This window comes from Stegastes partitus, unplaced genomic scaffold, assembly GCF_000690725.1.
Source record: "Stegastes partitus isolate 25-593 unplaced genomic scaffold, Stegastes_partitus-1.0.2 Scaffold409, whole genome shotgun sequence".
NCBI classification, from domain to species: Eukaryota; Metazoa; Chordata; class Actinopteri; family Pomacentridae; genus Stegastes; species Stegastes partitus.
Window position 1 is genome coordinate 537,494 of NW_007578140.1, and position 23,338 is coordinate 560,831.

General features: G+C 41.0%; 1 protein-coding gene across 1 annotated transcript; it reads left to right on the top strand.

The window, feature by feature from the left end:
- On the top strand, positions 1–19,494 carry gpsm1b (G protein signaling modulator 1b). Its single transcript, XM_008285589.1, has 11 exons — positions 1–175; positions 9,757–9,978; positions 10,947–11,082; positions 11,249–11,391; positions 12,592–12,715; positions 14,226–14,341; positions 14,515–14,670; positions 14,752–14,860; positions 17,125–17,239; positions 18,866–18,936; positions 19,027–19,494. Exons 1-11 carry the CDS (start codon positions 114–116, stop codon positions 19,450–19,452), a joined length of 1,680 nt encoding a protein of 559 aa, XP_008283811.1. The 5' UTR covers positions 1–113; the 3' UTR covers positions 19,453–19,494.
- Positions 19,495–23,338: the final 3,844 nt, after the last annotated feature.

Here is a 23,338-nt window from a genome sequence, read left to right on the forward strand (position 1 = left end):
AAAGAAGCGAGGAGAGGCTCCAGGAGGAAAAGAGAAGAAAGGAGGATATTTCACTGTGAAAAAAGAAAAGGGGGGGGACGAAGCGAGCTCGGAGGCTCATTAGCAGCGGCTCCATGGCTCAGTCGGCTGCTAACGGTGTGGACCAGGATCTGGCTAGCAAGAGGCTGCACTCAAGGTAGGAACACCGAGGTGTGCTGTGTGTTTTCTGGGGGGGTTGTAACCCTGTCCTTGAACAAACAAGGGAGCGGCTGGAGGGGACAGAGGGGATAATAATAATAGGGGTTCGCCAGCTCGGGGCTTTGCTCACTGAGGAGGAGCTATAGGCAAATAGAGAGAGAGAGAGAGGGGGGAAGCTGGACCCAGCAGCCAGCTTTCACTGATTTAAGGCTCAAGACCCAGCCACAGTTGCAGCCAGTCGGAACCCGGTTCCAAGCCTCATTCCTGGCTCGGGTCACTGGGCTGCTGTGGCTGGAATGTACAGACTGAGAGGAGCCTCGTAAGACGTTGGACAGAGATGGAGGCGCTGACAGGACGCATGGGTCGGGGGTTTAAACGGGCCATGTGGGTGCAGGAATCACAGCATATGTGCAGGAGGATGTTTGGATCGCATGGATGAGCACAAATGCACATGGGGCGTCTGCTGAAATGCCACATATTTACATACCAGGAGTGATGATCACGTTCCCTCTCATTTGTCTTCTCTTGCCTCATTACTGTGTGTATTATAGCTCTATTTGCATGCCATTGAACTGCTTGAAGTGGCTTAATGTTGTCCAATATGCGGGATCTCACACTGATTCATTCATAGACAACAGCTTAAAAATAGCAATATATTTTCTACAACTTTTGTTTTTTGTCATGTGTCATTACCCCCATTTCTTAAATAGTTTGCTTGAAATAAAACACAATACATTCTCTATTATTTGACCAGTTGTTTCAGCCCTACCTGTGACCGTTTCCTATCAGTAAATGGTGCAATTTTATGTGTTCTTTATTTGTCAAGTCATCCATTAGACACCACTGATAAGGATTTAGTCAAAACTTGTGAAAATGACCCGTCTCTGGGTTGTATTTTGACATTTTGGAAGTTACTAATCACCATAACGCTGCATTAATTTGGGCCCTTCACATTTGTCACTCATCCATCCAAGTGGAATAAATCAGATGCAACACTGACAGATGATGAAAAAAATTGAAATTATTTGTATATCTAGTGAGTATATGGTAAAACATCTCAAAAACTATACTTTAAGTGGAGTGTGAAGTCAAATGGAGGTGCAACTTGTCAACTGTTAGGTTAACCGCCAACAATTTTATTCATCATTAAGTGATTTGAGTACGTTTTTAAAGAAAAAAGCAGTCAACATTTTCTGATTCCAGTCTCTTAAATGTGAATATTTTCTGCTTTCTTTGCTTCTCTGTGACAGTAAACTGAATGTGTTGTGATTGTGGACAAAACAAGACTTTGGGGGATGTCATCTTGAGCTTTAATGAAGCAGTGGTTGACATTTTTCAGCATTTTCTAACATTGTTATCAAACAAACAACTAATCATTTCGTCAAGAAAATAATCAGCAAGTTGCTTCACAATAAAGGGAGGGAGATAAGATAGTAAGATAGTAATTAATTGCAGCCATAAAGTGACAAGAAGGTGATATACTAGAAGTTTATAACCCGTTTACTTCCTCTGTGAGGGACATATTTGGCTTTTAATTGTTTAATGTGCACATTTGCCCGGTTAAAACAATTAATCAATGTTAAACTAACAAAGATCAGACTTCTACACTATTTTTTTTGTGTAAAACCAAAACTACATTGTGACATTGCACCCTCCGCCCCCAGTGTCTGTGACACAGAGCTGGCTGCTGGGAATGTTGATAACTATTGAGCTGAGAGGTGGCATTCATACACCCTGCAAAGTTATGTCCATAACACACACACACATACACACACACACACAAAGATAAATGCATGGGGTGAGTCATAGTGCTGATCATGATGCTTTTCCTCTATTTCACAAACAGATAAAGTCAATACATGACCTTTCTACAATGAGGGCTGTGGGTGTAGGTGTGTGTGTTTGTGTCAATATACGTGTGTGTGTTATGTGAAGCGTTCAGAAAATCACAAATGAGACACAAAAAGGAGGGTTTTTGTCAACAGACAAGTTCTGTAAAACCCTTTTCGTTTTGCTGCTGAAGTGAAACCAGTGTCAGGCAATGGAGAAGAGCAACTTTGAAAGAAGTGTTTCAGAGTTAATGCGTCTACTTACACTGCTTCTGTTAACTTAGATGATAATCAATGACTGAAAGCTTAGTCAGACGTGCTTCTGTAAGCAAAGCTTCATGCTGACTGAGAACAGGAACGGGTTTATCTCCTTTTTTTCCCCACACATTCAGCAGCATATTATTCAGTTTTGGCTACTGAACATAATATCAATCAAAAGTAGATGTCCTTAAGAGTCACCTCTGTCATGGAAAAACAGCAATGACTCTTCTGACCTTTAAAAAACACAAAACGCTGACAGGCTGCGTGGCAGATTGATCCATTGCAGTCAGGAGATAAGCAGAACTTGTCCAGCATCTCTTTCTCAGAGAAGCCGGCTTATTTATGGGGCGCTGGTGAACACAGAACTCCTTTTCTATTGGCTCGTTTCGAAATGGTTTGACAAGTTTGACCTATGGAATTCTTCTTGACCATATCAGAAGCTCCAAGTCTGCATTCCATACGTTGACAAAGAAGCTTCTTCAGAATGGTCCCCTCATAAGGGCCTGAGGGCTCTATTTTTGACCCTACTTATGTAACACACAGGCACTCATGTGCTAAGATGGACATCGTGGTCTGCTTGGACTTTAGGATACATGAGCATTTAGTAAACAAATAATTTCTTTATTGCTGGGTTTTGTTTGAGTTTTCTATCACACTTAACTGTGAAAGATTACATGCTGGACACTGAAAATGAGCATGCCTGCAAATCTGTGTCATCTTCAATGAATAGATATTAAAAAAAGAGACATTTTTATTCAGTATATTGACACATTTCTATTTAAATTGTCACATTTCATTTCACCAAATGCTGCAAAAACCTCCACAATCACAGCTTGCTAGAATTGATACCATTATTCCTCCGTAAATTTGATCTCACGTTGTTTTTCCTTCAGTGTTTTTAGGGCCGGCGTGGTCCTACCCCATGGATTTTTTCTTGCTGCAGAAAACATGGTTAAGAATAACACAATCACGGAGGGTAAAAATGCAGCTTTACAAGAGAATTAGAGAAAAGAAGAAAGAAGGAGACAGTTCTGCTCTAACTGAAGGAGACATGCAGTGCAAGAGGAAAAACATTCCTCGAGAGTTTCTCGTTGGTTTCCCAGACAACTAGCCGTGGCACTCTGTAATTATGGCTGGATTACTACTCTGAGCACAGGGTTGCTTTGCTAAGCCAAGAATCATGGGGACAGTAGTGTGGACCCTTGAATATTGAAAATAAGGATTCGTCAATAAAATGAAATGTAGCGAGACAAACATTTAAGAAGGAAAGATGACGTAAAATCCAAACAAATGAAGACAAAAACAGCATCAGAGTGTGTGCACCTCTTACATCACTGGTTTTTAATTGGGTCACATCTCATATTCATGTTGCTATTTACTGTTTCACTGGACTATTTCTGCTAGTTTCTAAACCGTCGTGGAATAGCCTGCCTCCCTACCCATGTCGGATAATGATCTGCTGTGTTTTTTCTTAGTTTATGCAACATTTCTACTTTCTGAAGTTCATTTCTTGCACTAATTCAAAGTAAAATCAAGTAAAAACACAAAGCAGATTAATTTTGTTTTGCGTTTTTGCGTTTCTGATAAGTATGTCCTGCTTGCTTTGACTAGTTTTATCTTGTGAATGTTTGCCAAACTTGACCATTAGTCAAATTTTCTTTTAAATATTGACCCATATGCTGCTTAGTTGAATATTAACCGTCATTTCACAGTCATGTTAAAACAGTGTCCCATTTTAATTATTTAAGCTTCCTTATATTCCAGGGTTTCAGATATTTGTGGGTTTTTTTAGTGCAAAGTGAAAGCACAGCATGTTGTCGGTGTATATTGTGACATTTTGTGCAAACAGGCCTATTTACGATCGTAGAAGTTGCATCTTGTGAAATGGGCTGCAGACTTTATTTATTCAGGGCACTGCAATGAACAGTCCGAGCAGCTTGTTATGAGCTCATAAAACATGAGCTGTTTTAGTACACATGGCGTTGCACCAAATCCTGTTTTATGCCTCATTACTTTCAGAGAGGAAGGAGTACAGTATCGTCTGCAACCTGCGGTACGTCGAGACTTGCAGTCCTTCATCAGACGGTGATGAGTAAAGGGCTTTGGTTTTGATGGCGTTACTGTGAGGCCTTGACCTCGTCCAGCTATTGTAACCTTTTACTAGTCTTCATATGATGTTGCATATTTGTCACTGAGGATTTTTTACATTAGTTTCATTTCATATGCTAACTTGGTTATCATCCCCTCATTTGTTAAACTTGCTGATGTACTTCTCAACTTGTTCATTCCTATTGTCTTCTGCGGTGTAGCTTTTCCATCACGGCAGCACAAGGTCGTCACATATTTACATGAACAATGAATACATTGTGATTCGTCATTTGACAAAGGTTCATTGTTCGCGTGATGCTGTTTCCACTGAGAGGACAAACTTGACACACACACAGCATAGCCACATAGCGTACATTCAAACCTCACTCCAGCCTACCTAACTTACTCCCTGAAACCTGTCCAAGTTACATATACTCCTTGCTGCCATGGCAACAGCACCGGGAGACTGTCTCTCCTAGACCACAAGCGGGCTATTATGGGATGAGTGTCTCCCAAACAGACCAATTAGAGCGGTAATCAAAGGAGAGAATGGCAGACTGCTCCACACAAATCCATTCTTATTTCAACCACAAGGATGGCAGGAATGAAAGTCGCTGTGAGAGAATTCTAGACCGCTATTGTCTTTGTTTGGTTTTTTCTTTATTTGACTTTTTTTTTTGTCCATAAATACCTTTTTTTTTTGTTAGCCCTCAAGCTGGTACTTGGGAAATACTTTAAGTTTGCTGACTTTAATTAAACTGAGTCATGATAAACTGGCCTCTAACTTCACAAATGCACAGCTTAAGTTTGAGTTGTTTTTTTTGCCGTGCCATCAGACATTCTTTATGCTACACCCGTTTCCTCAGTTCAGGGTTTTATAGTTCAGTGGTGGCTTAGAAAGGCCCCATCGCCATCTGTGACTAGACTCAGTGTCCTCATGTCTTTCTCCTCATCTTCTGGCTCTCGTTATTAACAGCAACTCTGGAGCTACATGCCACGACTTTACTCCTTACAGCTCCTATGAAGACGCCACACTGATGTCTCACAGCTTTGATTGAGAAGATCCACTTTTTTAGTTCTGTACTGCTTCTGTGCTGGATTTCCCCCCTCCCCACATTGGACGCCACAAGACACAGTCAAGATATAGACATTTCTTTATATCCTCTTGCTGAAACCTTCTGTGCAGCATCAGAAAAAGGTCACACTTGCTCGCTCAGTGTCTTAAGTTGAAGGAACAGTGGGGAGTATTTACAGCTGAGTGGTAAACTACCGCCGGCTATTGGTGTCCCCTCCATGTATGTGATTGCTCAAATACACCCTCTGTAATCTCTGGTAACTGCGCTGACCTCGTACCTTGCACCCCTTTGGTTTCGGCTCTAAGTGTCTGCTTCGTTTTCCTGTTTGCGTTGAAGGGCAACCTTGGCACAGGCTACTGCTTTGTGGTCCTGTCCTTTTGGGGGGAATTGTTCAGATGAATTATCATTTTGGGGCTGGAGAGTTTCCATAGAAGGATTACAGAGCTGGGGAGTTTCCACCACTGTAGCAATAGTAGCTGTGGCTATTTTATTTTTACCAAGGAGATGACCATGCACATTTCTTAACGGCTTTCATCTGCAGCGATAACTAGTTCCATCCACATTCCAGAGCAAGGACTGCTGTGTGTTATTTAACTGGCCGCCATTCTAATAGATGTTTGGAGACCTTTTGCACCAACAGCAGCAAAATGTATTTACTGTGAGCATGGAAGGTTTTTTGATCGGGTGGAAACTGAAAGTCTTTCTTGCCGTACAAGCAGCTGCTCGTTAGAATTTTGTTGCACCAGTAGTTGTATGCTTAAATATGAATTTTGATATTTGTATTTGCAAAGTTGTGACACAAAGCTTTGCCATCCAAACCGGACTTCTAGTATAATGTAGCACGACTTGATTTGAGAGTGGCGATGCTTCCTAATATATCATTATGTAGTGAGGGATAAAACGTTCTAATAAATTCTGCCATCTCTGTCATAGCATTTATCCTTTCATACCTCTGGATGAATTAGACCAGGGGGGGCCCAATCCTGGTCCTCGAGAGCCCCTATCCGGCATGTTTTAGATGTTTCCCTCTTCCAACACACCTGATTGACATGATCAGGATTGTTATCAGGCTTCTGCAGAGCTTGATGATGAGCTGATCATTTGAATCAGGTGTGTTGGAACAGGGAAACATCTAAAACATGCTGGATAGGGGCTCTCGAGGACCAGGATTGGGCACCCCTGAATTAGGCCTTTGTTGACCATGAAGCAGTGCAATAAGCAGAACTGCGTTGTGGAAATTATTATTTATTTTAATCCTCGCAATTTTTGCATCAATTTGATGGGGCAACTTTATAAGTCAAATGTTGAATTTTATTATTAAAATAAAATTGCAATTAAAAAAATGTATATATTTATGCCAAAATCAGAAATTTGATTCCATATCACCCACTTCTTGTGACTGATGTAAGCAACAAAGGGACAACATAGTCCTATAATAAATCACTCACTAGGAATCAAAGTATATAGGCTTCCTCTCTGAGCCTGTAGCATCTTTTCCTGAGAGGTCGACATATAAGCCTTTTTTCACAGGAGATGTTTCGATGTGTCACAGCAACAAAAGCCTGGGCGTGTAAACAAGGAGTTAGTTTACCTGCTTCCCTTTCAGGCTGCTTGTATTGTGCATACTGGCTCACTGACACTGTCGTAGCTTACTGGGGCATTTGAATAGAGCAGAGCCGTTGTTAAAGCACCTCGTTGTCGCCGTGTGCATGTTCTGTGGGTGAGGTAGGCGGAAAAAAAGGTGGCTGTGCTGTATGTCAACAAAGGCAAGTCAAGCGAGGATATGTCTAAAATAGGCAAATAGTGGGGGCTTTATTTGCCCCTATATTAGCATAGTTTATTTGGATATCAAAAGAAAAAAATGGTTGTTAACATGTTTTTTTCACATTTAAATTGCCAGTGTGTCTAGATTTTGATGTTTAAAAATGGTATACCACCTTAGTACCCCTCCTCAGGAATATACATATGAAGAAGTTTTAGCTCCAATGCAAACTCAAGCCTATCGTTTAAGTAATGCATTTAGGCATTGAAGAATCTGTGGTCAGTTTAAAGTAACCCATCATATTTTTCATATTTTGGAAGTGTGTTTGTATTTTGGTGATTCTCAACAATCAAAATAGATGAGTAGTCTTTTTTTTTTTTTTTAACATTTTGCTGATTGACTCAACATGTGATGCAAGGAAAACTTTGTTCCTCTTTGTATGCATTAGCATAGTTGGCACCTCACCTCTCATTTACTCACAGTCTTATCTGCCTTGGCTGGTGACCTAATAATGCTTCTGCTATTGTCAGCAGATAGTTGGATTAGTCTGGACCACTCACCGCGCTGCATGGTCTCTACCAAGGAGGTGCATGTCACTGGATTAGCAATTCTCGGTCCCTCTCATCCTTTCTCTCTCGCTCATTGGGGCAACGGTCAAGCTTAGAAGTGTTGCACTTGCTTTGTCGCTGCTGATTGTACCGCTGCTCTCAGCCAGAATGTTCCCTACCTGCTTTCATTTGAAATGCGGATGGGAGGGTAGGACAACGGATCTCGTTGCAGGTTGAAGAGAATCAAAAAGGAGGACACGTTTCTGTTGGGGCGCAGTAAGAACTGATTGACGCAACGGCCACGGACGTCTCGAGTTCTTGATTAAATTCAGCTGAATTAGTAAATCGTGGCCGCTGTAGACATGCTTTTGCAAGGAAATACAACTGTACCTCTTTTGTGGAAATTGCGACAATTCCCTGTTGACTGTTCTGGCTATGGGAGTAGACGGTTCGCCATTAGGTTTTTGAAACGTTCTTGAGGACTTGAAGAGCAGATGTTGTTCTTGGCTAGTCTTGGACTGCGGTTAGAGCTTCCAGTTGGAAAGCGTCCAGGTTTGCTGCAACGTTGCTGACACAGTGGATTATGTTGAGGTTGTTTAAAAGACAATATGGACTTTATATGAACAGATTATGTTAAAATAGAATAACTATTATTTGGAAATTTCATCTGGATGAGTTATATTAGTTTAGTCCTGGAACCAATAACACAAAAAGTCTCAGCAATGCATTATGAGTGAATGAGCTGCAAACTCCACGTAAATTGTGTTTTGATATAGCTGACTGTGTTAAACATTACCCTCATGGCATCTGAGCCTTGCCCTCTGACTGGAGCAGAGAGAGCCATGTGTAGACTCGTCCACCGTGGACCCCGACCTCAAGCGATGCTCAGGCCTTTACACTTGGAGCTCCAGGTGTATGTGGACAAAACACGAAGCAAGCAAAAACACAGGTACAGCCAGAAAACTAAACACCAAATCTGTGTTGAGAAATTCTGACCAGAAGATCATGTTAGCAATGCGAGTTACTAATAATTATTGTAATTGTGGTTGCGCTAAATAGCAACAAATCCGGTTAAAATGCTAAGTTTTTGGACAGCAGCAAGACTGGTGCATTGGCAAATGTGCTGCACAATATAAAAATCCTCTTTTTTGCTCCATCTTTTGAACTGAGCCTTTTTTAAAACAGATTAGACTCGAGGATAATCCTTGCTTAACTCTAAATTCTAGTACTTTATCTGGAATTTAGAGCTACAACCAAATTGGCTGGTCTTTAGTTGATCCTGGATTATACAATGAATCTGGGATGTATACTTTCTGGACACCACTCACTGATGAGACCCTGTTGTGCTTCTGGTGACTGCAGTCTTTGAGTACACGATTGTTTTTAAAGGATCTAAACAATTGTGTAGTTTTGGCTGCATTCATCAGCACAGGTACATTGTTGTTTCATCCATCTCATAATACCTGGGTTCTAATGTAGACACCTCTCATCATGTAGTCATGTAAAGAAGACTGTTGCTTAAATTAGAAAAAAAGATTGCCATCAAATAGAGTTTGATTGACAGATCTAGCAGTTGCCATGGTAATCAAGGCATTGTAGAGGTGGTGGGAAGTTTCCTCTTGACTTGCTTTCGATAATTATTTCTGAAATATGTGGCTCTATCATAATTTCGTCTTAGCAGCATAGATAGGTCCTCTTAAATCACTGCACATACCAGAAACCAGACTCGAAAAACCAAGTTGAGACAAGAAGTAATGTGTAAATAAAGTGCGATACCTTTTCAAGGTGCTCATCTCGGAGCTTAGACTCAGTTGCTAAGGCAACAGTCCACAGAAATGGCTACAGACCTTGTTGTCATGGTGATATGTCCAATTTGTTCCTCACTGTGAGATGATGTTGCATTGCCACTGTAATCGTATCCACATTACTGTACAGTGTTATCTCTGATAGCGAACATACCAACATATTCGTACTGTTTCCTGACTTTTCCTTGCTCGCATGTGTTCACCCTTCAGGATGGAGGCCTCCTGCTTGGAGCTGGCCTTGGAAGGAGAGCGACTGTGCAAGGCCGGGGACTTCAAAGGGGGGACAGCGTTTTTCGAAGCAGCCGTGCAGGTCGGCACAGAAGACCTGAAGACACTCAGTGCCATCTACAGCCAGCTGGGCAATGCCTACTTCTACCTCAAGGAGTACGGAAAAGCCCTGGAATACCACAAGCACGACCTTACCTTGGCCAGGTGAGCACTGTACCTTGCAAATGTCTTTAACTTCTGGTTTCAGCTGTCAAAAAATGTGAAAAAAATCTATTCGTGATGCAGAACACAACTGCTGTGATTTTGATAAATGTTTGCATTTTCATATTAGGGGAGTTTTAAGTTGATCAATAGCCATGTTGATGAACCAGATGGACTGTGTATTCCCACTTATAATCTATAAGAGACGTATTTTTTATCCCCAGTTTTCATTCGGTTTAATTGTGAACAGTGCACATCGAAAATATAGTTGCTGTTTTAAATGTTTTTGGGACTCTATCATAGCAAATGAAGCTGTAATTTAGAACAAATGTTGCAGAAATTCTGCTCCGGCCATCTGTGCAGCCTGATCAAGTGTAATTCTGTCTAATACAGACAGCTTTGAAGAAGGATAATAATTAATCATGTCACTGCAGTCATCTTATTTTCTGTAAAAGGAGCTCCAGTCAGTGCAGAGCTATTTGCCAGTATGTAGGTATGGTGTGGTTCACAAAGAGAGAGTCAGCATTCAGGATACCATCTCCAGCTGATTTTATTTCCTCTGCTGGATGAATACACGGCATCGGAAACTGTAATTTGTTGAGCTAGACAAAAGAAAATTCCAAAAGAAAAGTGAGGGGGAATTTTACAGTATGTAGCAACAGTCGACAAGTACCAGCAGGACGTTTAGCTCGTGAGTAATCTGTCCTCCTGCAGTGAGTGCAGCTGGTACTTCAGCAGGGAAGTGATTAAAGACCCCAGGGAGATTTACCTTGTTACATTACAGTCTCACCAGGGCCACTGGGACCTGGTCCTAGGAAGCAAGCAACTAGAAATGAAAAACGCTCTGTGCAGGATTTTCCCCTTTAAATCTCGCCGCGGTGCCTTAATGGTTATTAACTAAATGATTAAATCAGGATAATTGTGGATGTCTCCCGCACCACTAAATGCAAAACATGTGCCTGCTTTCTCAGAACAATAGGAGACAGAATCGGAGAAGGGAAAGCCAGCGGTAACCTTGGTAACACGTTAAAAGTGCTGGGGCGCTTCGACGAGGCTGTTGTCTGCTGCCAAAGACATCTGGATATTTCTCAAGAGCAGGGTGACAAGGTAATGTGTCACACTAAATACAGACCTTTCGACGTCCAAACAAACTAACACACAAATACACAACCCCTCTGGAAAAAAAAAAAGATTAATAATGAGCAAGACAACCTTAACATCCATATGTATAATGTTTGCCCTTTTTTAGCTTCTCTGTGCTGTTTTGTTGCAGGTTGGAGAGGCCAGAGCGCTGTATAACATTGGGAACGTATTTCACGCAAAGGGCAAGCAGCAGCTGTGGGGCTGCACCCAGGAACCAGGGGACCTGCCTCCTGATGTCAGAGACACACTGCAAAGGGCTACTGGCTTTTATGAGTAAGTATTGCTCACAGAGGACAGAACACACGTGCACACTAGAACACATTAAGGTCACGCTGGCAGCTTCGACGGGTGAATGTTGCTGCGTGTTGTTGCATCAAAGTGGATTTAATGAAAATTTAATAACAGAAAGCTTTATTTATTATCACTTTTAGGATATTTTGCTTTGTCAAAAAACACATACAGCACAGAAATCTTTTTTTTTTTCTCATTTTTCTAGTATTTTTATGTGCATACTTGTTGACTGATTTGAAAAAAAGGCTAACCTGAAACAGATTTTCACTCATAAATCTTGAACACTCTTATATACAATAATATTTACTTGGATATGAATTCCACTCCCTGATGATTGAAATCAAAACCCACAACCCACTCTCACTGTCTTTACAACTGTGGTGCAGTCTGAATCAATACGTTCTACGTATCAATTTTCAACAGTCTTACTTATTGTTGCTACCACAGATTTCGATTTATTTTTATTACGCTACAGAACCATTTACCCTCTACTCTCTGTATTTTCTCTGCCTTCTGTTAAACTCCAGGCTCACATTTACTTCAGATCAGTCTGCCTTATAACCCAGTTTTGCGACACACTAAATAACACGCTTTTATTGTGACAGAGCGTTTCCTAAAAGCTAAGGGGTAGACTAAATGACATTTAAAGGAAACTCGATGCATTTAAAAAATAATAATAGTAATAATTTGAAGGTCACCTGCAAACTGTAGACATCAGAAACAAAGATATCAGAAAATATGAGCAACAAGAATATTAAGCCAGAAAAGGGTAGACTAGAAAGAGACAACTGTGTGTAACTTGAAGCAGGGCGGTGCATGCCCATTTGTTGTTGCCTGGTTAAATACAACATGATAATCCCATAATAACTCATATCCCAGGGTAATTGTCTGGGCCCCTTCACAGCCAATTATTTTGTACCAGAAACTACCATCAGGAGGAAAAACAAACAAAGGTGATACAATAAATGTGTTGTAAATATTTAACTCTGTCATGTGGACACTACAGTAATCCTGGATTGTTTTACACCAATATTAAAATATTCTGAAATCATATTTAGTGATCAGAATATCTAATGTCCTGCCTACTGGATGGACAAAGAAAAAGAATAAAACTATGAACGCACTAATATCCTACTTTACTGTTGCCTAACTGCTACTAAATGTGTGCACTTGCCTCTGCAGGATGAACCTGTGTTTGGTCAAAGAGCTTGGTGACCGAGCAGCTCAGGGGAGGGCCTACGGGAACCTGGGCAACACCCACTACCTGCTGGGTAACTTTGTTGAAGCTATCAAGTTCCACCGTCAGGTGAGAAATCCAAAAGCATATTCACACGAGTGTTTTGCAGAGACATGAGTTATCGGCCTTGTCATTGTGCCAGGACAGAGTGGCGACCTTACATGAGCAGAGTGGCAGCCCAACTTTGCACGTGACACAAGGTCATTCACTTCGTAGCGGACTTTGTGGCCGGCCACAATGTTATCTGCACCAGGCTGTGCAGAAAATGCCCGTGATTTAAATAGAACTGCAATTAAAGTGAAGTCAAAAACTGTATGCATTGCCTTCATTTTGTTTCACAATGCTATGTGCAGTACATAAACCCAAACACTTCAGTTTTCAGATATGTTTAGTTTGTCGTTTTCAGGACCATTAACACAGGCATTTGAATATGGTTTCAGGGTGTTTTGGTGGTTTGTGCACATGCTGCGTGCACACAGTGTCCTAGCCAGGGATATTTGAGTGTCCTCCCTGCAGCCACAGTGCAAAATGATAAATTCACAGCAGGCTGTTCTTGTGTTCAGCCTCTTTTGTGCAGTTGTATCATATGCAGCCCAGAAGCAACCAAATGATTACCACAAAATTTGGCTTACTGTCGAGTTGCGTTCAAACGTGTTTGCATGACTTGAGCTTTTAGCTTTTAGGTGCAGCCAGACTAGACTTCATAATTGTATTCACTGAGGAAGCAGGCCATGTGCATTTGCGTCTTGCTGAGGACAGATCTTACCTCGTTTGCCTTGCACAGATGTCCGTCTGGCTAAAATTTTACATGCAAAACAACAAGACTTGCCAATGTCAGTTTGAGGGTAGTCTCACACAGCCAGGCCTGAGAGGGAGGAAGAACTAGTCTCTCATCTAAACAGTTTTTGCTTCTCTCATTTTACTAATTCCATTTTTACAGAGTTACCATCTTATTTAAAGCCAACAGCAGAAGAGATAGGATTGCATGGGTGACAATGAATGAGGACAAAAATAGAAAAAAAAGGGTAAAAAATAGTGTTTGATCACAGTGTGTGGTATAAGTAGTCATAACAGTTTTTTTTCCCAAATAGATTTCAGCTGGGTATGTTTTTCAGTGTATTGCAGCCTATCTCATGCTGTACCACCACACCGAGATTGATGTCTACTCGTAAAAAAAGAGGAGGGAATTGGTTTCTTGGTGAATTACTGGAAAGTACGGCTTCAGGCTCTCCCTCCCCATGTTTCCTGTCACTCTCCATTGTAAAACACTTGTTTCCTCTCATGAGAAACTGGCCTCTCCTCTATTCTCTATTACAAATCTATCAGTGTGCCACAGAGGGGAGCTCACTGCCTCTAAAGGGAACCAGCAGAGGTGATTTGATGCACCAGCTCTGCAGCAGCACCTCTGGTCATGAAATAATGGGCCCAACAGAGCTTGCAACTTGAACCCGTGTAACTGCCTCTGCTTACACGCTGTCAAGCAAAGCAAAATGAATTAGTAACACATAGCCACTAAAATTAAGAAGCAAAATGAAAGTGTTATCCTGATGTAGTTTGACCTTTGCTGCTCTGTTTACAGCGGTTATCCATTGCCAAAGAATTTGGGGACAAAGCTGCTGAACGGCGAGCCTACAGTAACCTGGGAAATGCCCTGATATTCCTGGGACAGTTCAACACTGCCACCGAGTACTACAGGTGAGGAAAAAGTGAAGTCTGACATCTAGTGGAGAGAAGGCGAAATTAACCAAATTTGACTTGAAGTATAAAATCAATTTAAAAAATATGAGTCTGATGAATGTCAGAAGCTCTTAAAGTTTTTATTTTACGAGTTGAGAATTTTATTTGTCCCCCTGTTTGTCTTCCTCTAGGAAAACTCTGCAACTGTCCAGGCAACTTAGAGACCAGGTGATGGAGGCTCAGGCCTGTTACAGTCTGGGAAACACCTACACGCTTTTGCAACAGTATGAGAGGGCCATAGACTACCACCTGAAACACCTGTACATCGCCCAGGAGCTCACTGATAGGTACAGCGAGCACAAATGATATCAAATGCATGAGCGCAGGAATAGTTGCTGACATTTGTGTGTATGTTCATTCCTCCATAGGGTTGGTGAGGGTCGTGCCTGCTGGAGTCTCGGAAATGCGTACGTGTCATTAGGGAACCACAAACAAGCCCTCCACTATGCCCGGAAACACCTGGACATCTCGAAAGAAGTGAGACATTATTACATGTGCTATTTTTAAAAAATGGATTATGAATATTTTGTTCATTTAAAAAAACTCTGTGTAACGTCAGATTTCTTCTACATATGTGCTGCAAGAAATCTGTGCAGTATCATTGCTTTTTAGATATACAGTCGTGACTCGATAATCCGACCCTTAACAATCCAAAAACCTTGCTGTCCCACAGGTTTTTAGGAAAAACAAATGGAACCCGTTAAAAATAGCTTTAACATACTGACAGCCTTGGATTTGCACTCTGCGAGCGTGCTCAGTATTTGTGGAAGTAAACAGTAAACAGTGGCACGTAACTGCCACTCCTCCGCCGCTGCCACAGATGGTGAAAACAGAACTGTGACCGCTAACTAAACTGGCACCAGCAGCCAAGTACTGCCTGTGTGTTCCGGCCACTTCCACCCCGTCGGAGTGCCCCCCTGACCGCGCCGAATATTCGGATATTCATCATTAATTGGGCCCAAATATCTGGAGCCCAGAAAGTGCTATTCGGACCAGCCCTACTAGTTATTAGAACAACTATAAACACGAAATATTAACAACAAACTACCCTTCAAGCAGTGGCGGCTGGTCAATACAGGGTGTAGTTCTCAAACACAATATTAAATTTGAATTAATTTAACAAAATAATAATAAAATTAGTAATAACGTTCATATTCTTTTGCTATATTAACAATATTTGTATTATTAACAGATTTAATATTAGTCTTTACTGCGTGTTTACTAATTCTACACTTCCTGGATGCGGGGCGCAGCCACATGAGTGTGTATGTAGCTCGAAAAACTTTTCCTGATCATGTGACCTCAGCCCGGGCTCTGATTGGCAGCTGCAGACTTTCTCACAGGGCGCAGCTCGGTGTGTCCTGGACCTGTCCACTTTTGCTGTAAGCCAATTAATTTGTCTTGACGTTCTTATGATTGCACTTTCTGATGCCATCACGCAGCCTGTCCCGTTGCTCTTGTACTAGATGACAGCTACTGTCGTGACAGCTTAATGCATCGGCCTGCTGTCAGTGGAGAAAAGACTGGTCACAGAGATGAGTGACTTCAACCAAAAAGTAACAGAGAAGTTTGCTGAGCAGAAAGAGAGAAGAGCCAGTTTTTTGTTCAAATAGCTCCAGACTGCATTTGCGACCTTTATTTTGAGAGTGTGTGAATTGATGAGCATGATGATCATGAAACTGTATTAGTGTCGCTGTAACCAGCACAGGAAGCTGCTGTGTGGTCCACAGTGGTGGAAAGTGGAACTTTTATAACTTTGGTGTACTGCAGTTTTTACGCTTAAAAATGAGGTCTTCTTGTGAATAACGTGAGCATTTTTCTGCTCATAGAAAAGACCGCGTGTAGAATACATGTAACTTGGTTTCATCTTGGACAAATGTGACATGAGAACGCCCTAGTTTATTATTTTTAGTCATTTTTGGTCACACACCTGTCAGAGCACCACAGCCACCAAACAGCTGCTACCGCAGCCTGCAATGTGGGGCGTTCAGGGAGCATCAGTGAATCGTAGTGTCTATCGATAATAAAATGTTCAGCAAGTCATGTGTTCTGCCTTTGACCAGGTGGGAGGTGCAACAAAATGAGAAAGTGGGTCGTACTGGTGTTACTAGTGAAAAAGTTAGTCTGGAGCCCTGAATAGTGTTTTTTTCATTATTTATGTGTTTTGAGTTTGTACAGATCCTGTAAATATTGATGAAAATTTGATGAATGGTTTCGAAATTTAGTTCTGTTAAGTCCTGAAAATGTTAAATTAGATTATGATTAGGATATCCTCCAAAGGTAGACAATTTACATTCCTGTAAATAGCTGTACCTGATGTTGCTCATATTCTAATTTCTGATTGTAAATAAAAGGTCATTTGCAGACTGCACCCCCCCCACCAAACATTTTCACCAGCCGCCACTGCCTTCAAGCATCAAGCCCGCCTTGCATCTCGACCTCCGCCTTGACAATCCGACAGCCTTGCTATCCGACATAAAAGAAGGTTTTACATTTAGTGTCGGATTATCGAGTCACGACTGTATTGTCATTTTCAACATCTATTTAATATCTGAATGCCCATATATGGGAGAATCTTGTTCATTTTTATTTTCTACTGATGTTCCTTACACATTTGCACTGTCCCCTTTGCAACTGTAACACTGCAACCTTCCCCGATGCATCTTTAATGGGGTTAAGGCCTCTTGCATTTGACTTAATTCGTTTGTCTCTTTATCCCTGCCTGTTTGTTCCGTCCTCAGATTGGAGACAGAAATGGGGAACTGACAGCCAGAATGAATGTGGAGCAGCTGATGGAGGCCCTGGGGGTCAACGAGAGCGACCTCTCGCCTTCCAGTTCAGAGTTTGAGATGCAAGGTAACGCTAAAAGTTATTTTCACCTTTTTATATGAAATTTACTGTGGCAATGGGTGAGTGTTATAGCAGCTTTCCTTCGATTTATGGTGCTGTATGTTACATATGCACACTGTGTGATCAATGTTCGACATGTAGAAACAATGGAAACTGCCGACTGTCACTATTTCTGTAAAATGGCTTTTGATTCATTGTTCAGTCTGTTTATTGTTCTCACTTGTTTAAATAATGACGTAGACAGTGTAGTTGATGTTATCAGTCTAAATGTAACATAGCTGGGGCTTACCCAAAAGCATTTACTTGTCAGCCATGTTGGTTATCATTTGAAAACCTTGCGAACATTTAACCTGGGAAACACGTTTACTCAGTGTATAAGTACAATGCCACAACTCTTGGGTGCGAAAGGTCTAGACCTCTTCAAGAGGGTTTCTGAAAAGACATTTATGTTTGCATATTTAAATGCACGCGCACATTTAGGTTTGCCAAAATAATCAAAGACAAAAGAGAAACCAAAGATGTCCTCGTTGACTGTGGAGTGAAATGTTGACTTTAGTTCATTCAGGTCACGCTCTTCTCCACCAGAGCGGTTATATAACTGTGTTTCTGAAAAGCTACGTGAGCAAGTCCCTCAGTTTCCTTAATCACGGAATGGGAAAGGGTGTGGCAGATAAAAAAGCCCAACTCTGTGTATGCTGGTGTGTGTTTGTGTGTGTGTGTCTGAATGTGTATTTAAAACAGGGACCTGTTAGTTTGGCGTCTTCAGACTGTGGTCTTGGAGCTGTACTTGCTTTTCCCATCACATAGAAATAGGAACAGACAATAATAATCACAGAGCTCTGGGATAATGCCGGAGTCAAGTAGAAACTTTGCTTAGTGGGATACTAAATGGGCTTTAAGCAATAACTTCAAAACTACTCAAATCAAATCTTTTTTTAAAATGTTTTTCGATTCTGCTCTTTTACCTTCGACAAAAATAACATGTGGGCTTAAGCAAGCTAACTAGAATACTGTGTGAGTACACAAAGTGGCCATCTTAAATGTAAAACTAACTTCAGGTGAGACAGTGTGTGTGTTATGTCTGAACGGAGGCTAAATGTGACAGAAAGCAAAGGGGCGTGTGTATGTTTTTGGGGGCAGTATAAAGATCCTTGTTTTGCAGGAGCATGGGTTGTTTCCAGAAATATGCTCAGATAATAAAACTAATTGTTCCTGTATATGCCCCTCAAATAGCCCAACAGCTCACATTTGAGTCTTATATAATAAAGCATTGAGAAACTGCAAAATCCATACAATCTCCTTTGCCTTTGTGTGATGTTTGCTTTCCTAAACTCTCCTCTGGGCAGAAACTCACACCCATGTCCTACATTTCCCTCCTCGGAGCAGAGCTGGCAAACAGACTCTTATTCAGTTTGTTTGCCTGGTTGTCTGTGTAAACCTCATATCCACATCGAACATCACGGGACCACTACTGACATCACAGGCTTCTCCCCTCAAAAAAAAAAAAAAATGAAGATAAACAAGGGGCAACTTGCAAGCGTAAACCTGCTCATGAAATCGTTTTGAAAGTAGTGAAATATCTTATTTTTAAATGCTGTGTTTATTTACATGAGTTTTTTTTTTCCCCTGTAGGAGCAAGACCCAAATTCACCAAGAGAAACAGCATGGACAGCGTAGAGCTGTGGAAGTACTCCTCAGATAAGGTGATTTCTCTCACCTCACATGTCAGTACACTGTAGAAGGGAATGAAAAAGTGATCAATCCCTCTCTAACGGTATGTTCTGTTACTGCAGAATGGTGAGAACCAAGACTTGGAGAGCATACCCAGGAGATCCAAGAGTCAGCTGTCACAGCCCGGTAAGAGAAAAGGCTACTCTGACAGTCAGTCGTCAGATGAAAGGCCGTGGTTGGACTCTCCCGTCGACACCGATGACATCACTGTGCAAGTCCCGCCTCCAGTGCCAGTGAGTCGCTGTAGCTTTACGGTTTTATTAACTCTGACACAGGTATATGCCTTATATCCACATTGCTGCATTTCGAACACAGTCATAAGCAACTATCTCAGTTCAAACACAACTTGGATTGATAAAACCATAAGCAAAAACATCAGAAAATCTAACCTTTGCCTCTGTTTCTTTGTATATTTTGCTTACAATACAAAAAAAAGTGCTTTTAACTGCTCAACCTCCAAATTGAATTTCACACCACAGAGTGTTTAACAGCCAATATTTAGTTCACACACCATGTATCTCAAATATACCACTGAGAACCCAACAGAGAAAACATGGAGTTTGTTTTTCTCATGGAAAGCATCAAGCAGATCCTGTTTCACCTGATTTATCAACCGTTTTCCAGTCCTCTTCTTCTGAGCTTTCTGCTGTAAAGACAAAAATGACGTCAACTTTTGAGCTGTTCTCGGCTACATGATATAAAACGTCATCTACAGTGTTAAACTAGGGGAGTTGTGGCTCAGCTGTTAAGCCTTTGGCTTGCTGATCTGAAGGTTAGGGGTTCGTGCCCCAGCACTGCCACTCTGCCGCTGTTAGACCCTCGAGCAAGGCTCCAAACTGTATCTGCTGCCGGGGCGCTGTAGTGTGGCTGACCCTGTGCTCTGACCTCAGCCTACTAACAAGCTGGGATGTGCGACACGGCAAAATTTGCCCTTTGTGGGATCAAAAAAAAAAAAGGGTATATAAATAAACAAATGTCATTCTCATTAAATGTCAACAGTGCTCAGTTTGAACTAGATTTTTAAATATTTGGTGTTTCACAGCTGCTGTATCCCTAAAAATCTGTGTCCTCACAGCACCTAATCATGCCTTGTTTCTGTGACGATGCTAATTACTGTAACCAGTAAGCCAGCATGCTGGAAACGAGTAATAATTACTGGTAATAATTACTGGGCTGCATGATGATAGTTCATCACAAGGGAGCACATGGAGGAAGTAAATGCTGATCTGGTGACACTGAAGAATGCTCGTTTTCAGATGTGACAGTCTTTTAGGGACAGCTCAGGCAGCTTCCTCGTAAATCTAGAAAATAAGAGACAAGTCCCTTTGAAATTGTGACGTCAGGAAGATGTACGACCAATTATAAGATAAATAGAAACCATCAAAAAGTTTAATTTCATCTGCTTTAACTTAGTTTCTTCATTATATTGTTTTATGTGAATTGAAGTAGCCCATGACATTAGCACTGAATGAACTGTTTTTGGGCTGTAATGACGTACAGTATTGTTGACAAGATGGTTCCAACACGAGGCACACTTGTTCTTTTGACTGAATGAACAATTGTTTTTCACTAAATTTTTGGAGTGAAATTTGAATTTAATGCTTCATTCTTGATATTAAACAGCTAATAAACCCAAATCAAGGTCCATTTAACGGTTTGTTTCATAGCTTGTGACCCTGCATATGTGAAAATTAGTGTATTTTTCACTTTCACTGCATTTTCCCGTCTTGGTTGCTGTTGCTTGGTTACTTGAAATTCTTAGTAATTTTTTTTGAAACAATGGCTCCAGTATTTTAGTCAGAATGCTGCTGACAAGCAGCTTTGTTTACCAGCTGTAGCTAGTAGGCTGATTACAACAAACTTTAGAGTTTAAATTGCTGCCTCTAGCTGACTTTCTCACTTCTCTCCGTTGGACTCTTTTAAAAAAATAAAATTAAAAAACTGAACTGTGCTAAGGTTCAGTTAGATATTAAGCTAAAAGACTGAAGCTCGGGCTGCCACTATGGCTCAACTGGTTAAGCTGGTGACCCATGTACTGGGGCTTTAGTCCCCGACACAGTGGTCGTGGGTTCGAATCCAGCCCATGGCCATTTGCTGCAGGTCCTGTTCTTCTCCCCACTTTCCTCTCTCTCGTTCTACTGTCCTTTAAAAAAAAAACTGAAGCTCATGCCTTGAGTCTCACCAGCATCCTCATCATATGATGATCCATGTAGAAGATATGAAAATAAACAAACAGCATTGTTCTTGTATTTCAATGTGATTACTTTTCATTTTGTAAGTATGGGAGAAGGAGGGTGATCATAGACAGAGGATTATCAGATAGCCAGTTTGTAATTGAGTCTACATTAAGACCTGATTTCCACATGTATGAACATCACATTTTGTTTTTTTTTTACCACAGTAGTTAATTTTTAAATTTTTAAAAATTATTTTATTATTGTTGTTTATTTTTATAAAATATATTTTATTTCTTTATATATTTTCTAATTGATTAAAGAAATTAAAAATGCATATCAAACAAGAGCTCAGGTCATAAGAGGTTAGATAGTAATTTTCATTTTAGGTTGTTTAATTTCTTTTTTTAAATTTCATTATAACTTCTTCATCTCCAACTAATACATCAAATGTCAAACTTAAGAGGTGCCAAAGCACAGCAGTGATTTCACTTTTCACGCGTTTCTCCCACTCCGTCTCTTCCACACGCACACAACTTAGTTTCTGTGCTCCTCTCACTCTCTTCCTCCCTCTTTTCGTTCTCTCCCATCACCATGACGTGCTTCTCTCTCTCTCATGTTCTGTCTCTTTGGCCTACTTGATTAATTGGACAATGCAGGGAGGGAAGTGACGAGATCCACACAGACACCACGCTTGAGGCCAAGGACACAGGACAGAAACTTTTATAAGTCACACTGAAATAATGTGCCAAGAGCAAGAAAAAGAGAAAAATAAAAAAAACCAACAATCACATGAAAGATTTTTTTTTAAAGTGTAAAAATCCTCTAGTAGGAATGGTGTCGTTTAGATCCACGTCGTGTGAGATTTGAAGAACTAATTGGCGACATACGGGGCTCTTGTCATCTGAGGGGTAGTGGATCTCCGCTGGCAGCGGCTGTTAGCATGCAATTTACTCATAACTTTCTATCTCCCCCTCCTCCCCTTTGTCCACCACAGCTCTCCCTCCTAGCTGATAATGTGACCTTGATCACAGAACCGCTACCCTCCCCACTGGGTCAAACTCCCCCCCCCAGCTTCCCATAATGAGTTGTTTTCCCACAGTGGGTGAACAGGACAAAAATGGCCCGCCGGAGAGCTGTAGAGAGAGAGAGAGAGGGAGTGTGGCAGAAAGAGAAAAAGAGGAGGAGGAGGAGGCAGTGGATGGTAGAGATTAAAAGGAGGCTGGAATAGAGGGAAATTAGAGGGAGGTAGTCGTGTACAGCGGGAGAGCAGAGAGAGAGAGAGATGTAAAGTGGTGGGTGAAAACAGGGGAGAAGGAGGTGTGATCCAGGCGTGTGGACAGAGCGAGAGAGAGAGCTCAGGAAAAAAAAACAGAGAGAGAGAGTAGGGTAGATAGAGGACAAAGAAGTCGCTGGTAAGATGTTTCACTTATGTTTCACAGCTTAAATAACAACACTGTGCGAAGGTTAGTCGCTTTCTTTTCTTATATGTAGGTTTGAATGTGTTTGTTTTACTGCCCGTTGACATGTTTAACTCTGTTTTTCAGCGAGCAGATGCAGTAAAAAAAAAAAAAAGTACAGTTTTTATGACACACAGTAAAACTTGTGTTTCGTTTGAACAGTAGTTTCATTGTCCAATACAAAAAAGCTGAAAACTTGAAAACAAAAGATTAATAGAAAGGAGCTGACTGAAATTGGTGTCTGCTGACCTACTTCACATCGAGCTGTAAGTTATTTTAACTTTATCCGCTAGTCGGTGTGAACAGTGTCATATCTGACTCCGGCTTCGCGGAATTGTTTTAACGGTAAATACTGAGATTCGTTGAAGTGAAGGTTACAGAGAGAAAAAGTTTTCTAAGAGGGAACGCAATCAGGCTGTTTGATCTCTGTGGCTTCATGTGACCTTGTCTTCTGGTAGCTCGCCTTCGGACTTTTGTTGTTGTTTTTAGGATGTGGTTTTTAATTTTTTATACTCCACAAAGGACTTTTATTGACATATTACACTTATTGTACATTTTGCATTTGATATTATTGTTTATTTTTATCTATCTATCTATCTATCTATCTATCTATCTATCTATCTATCTATCTATCTATTAAAACGTAAAAATAGATAAAGTACAGGTAGTGAAATCTGTCAAAATGACAAATTCTTGCACATTTTTCAAATTATATGTCTTGTATTTTCTTGTATCTTCTA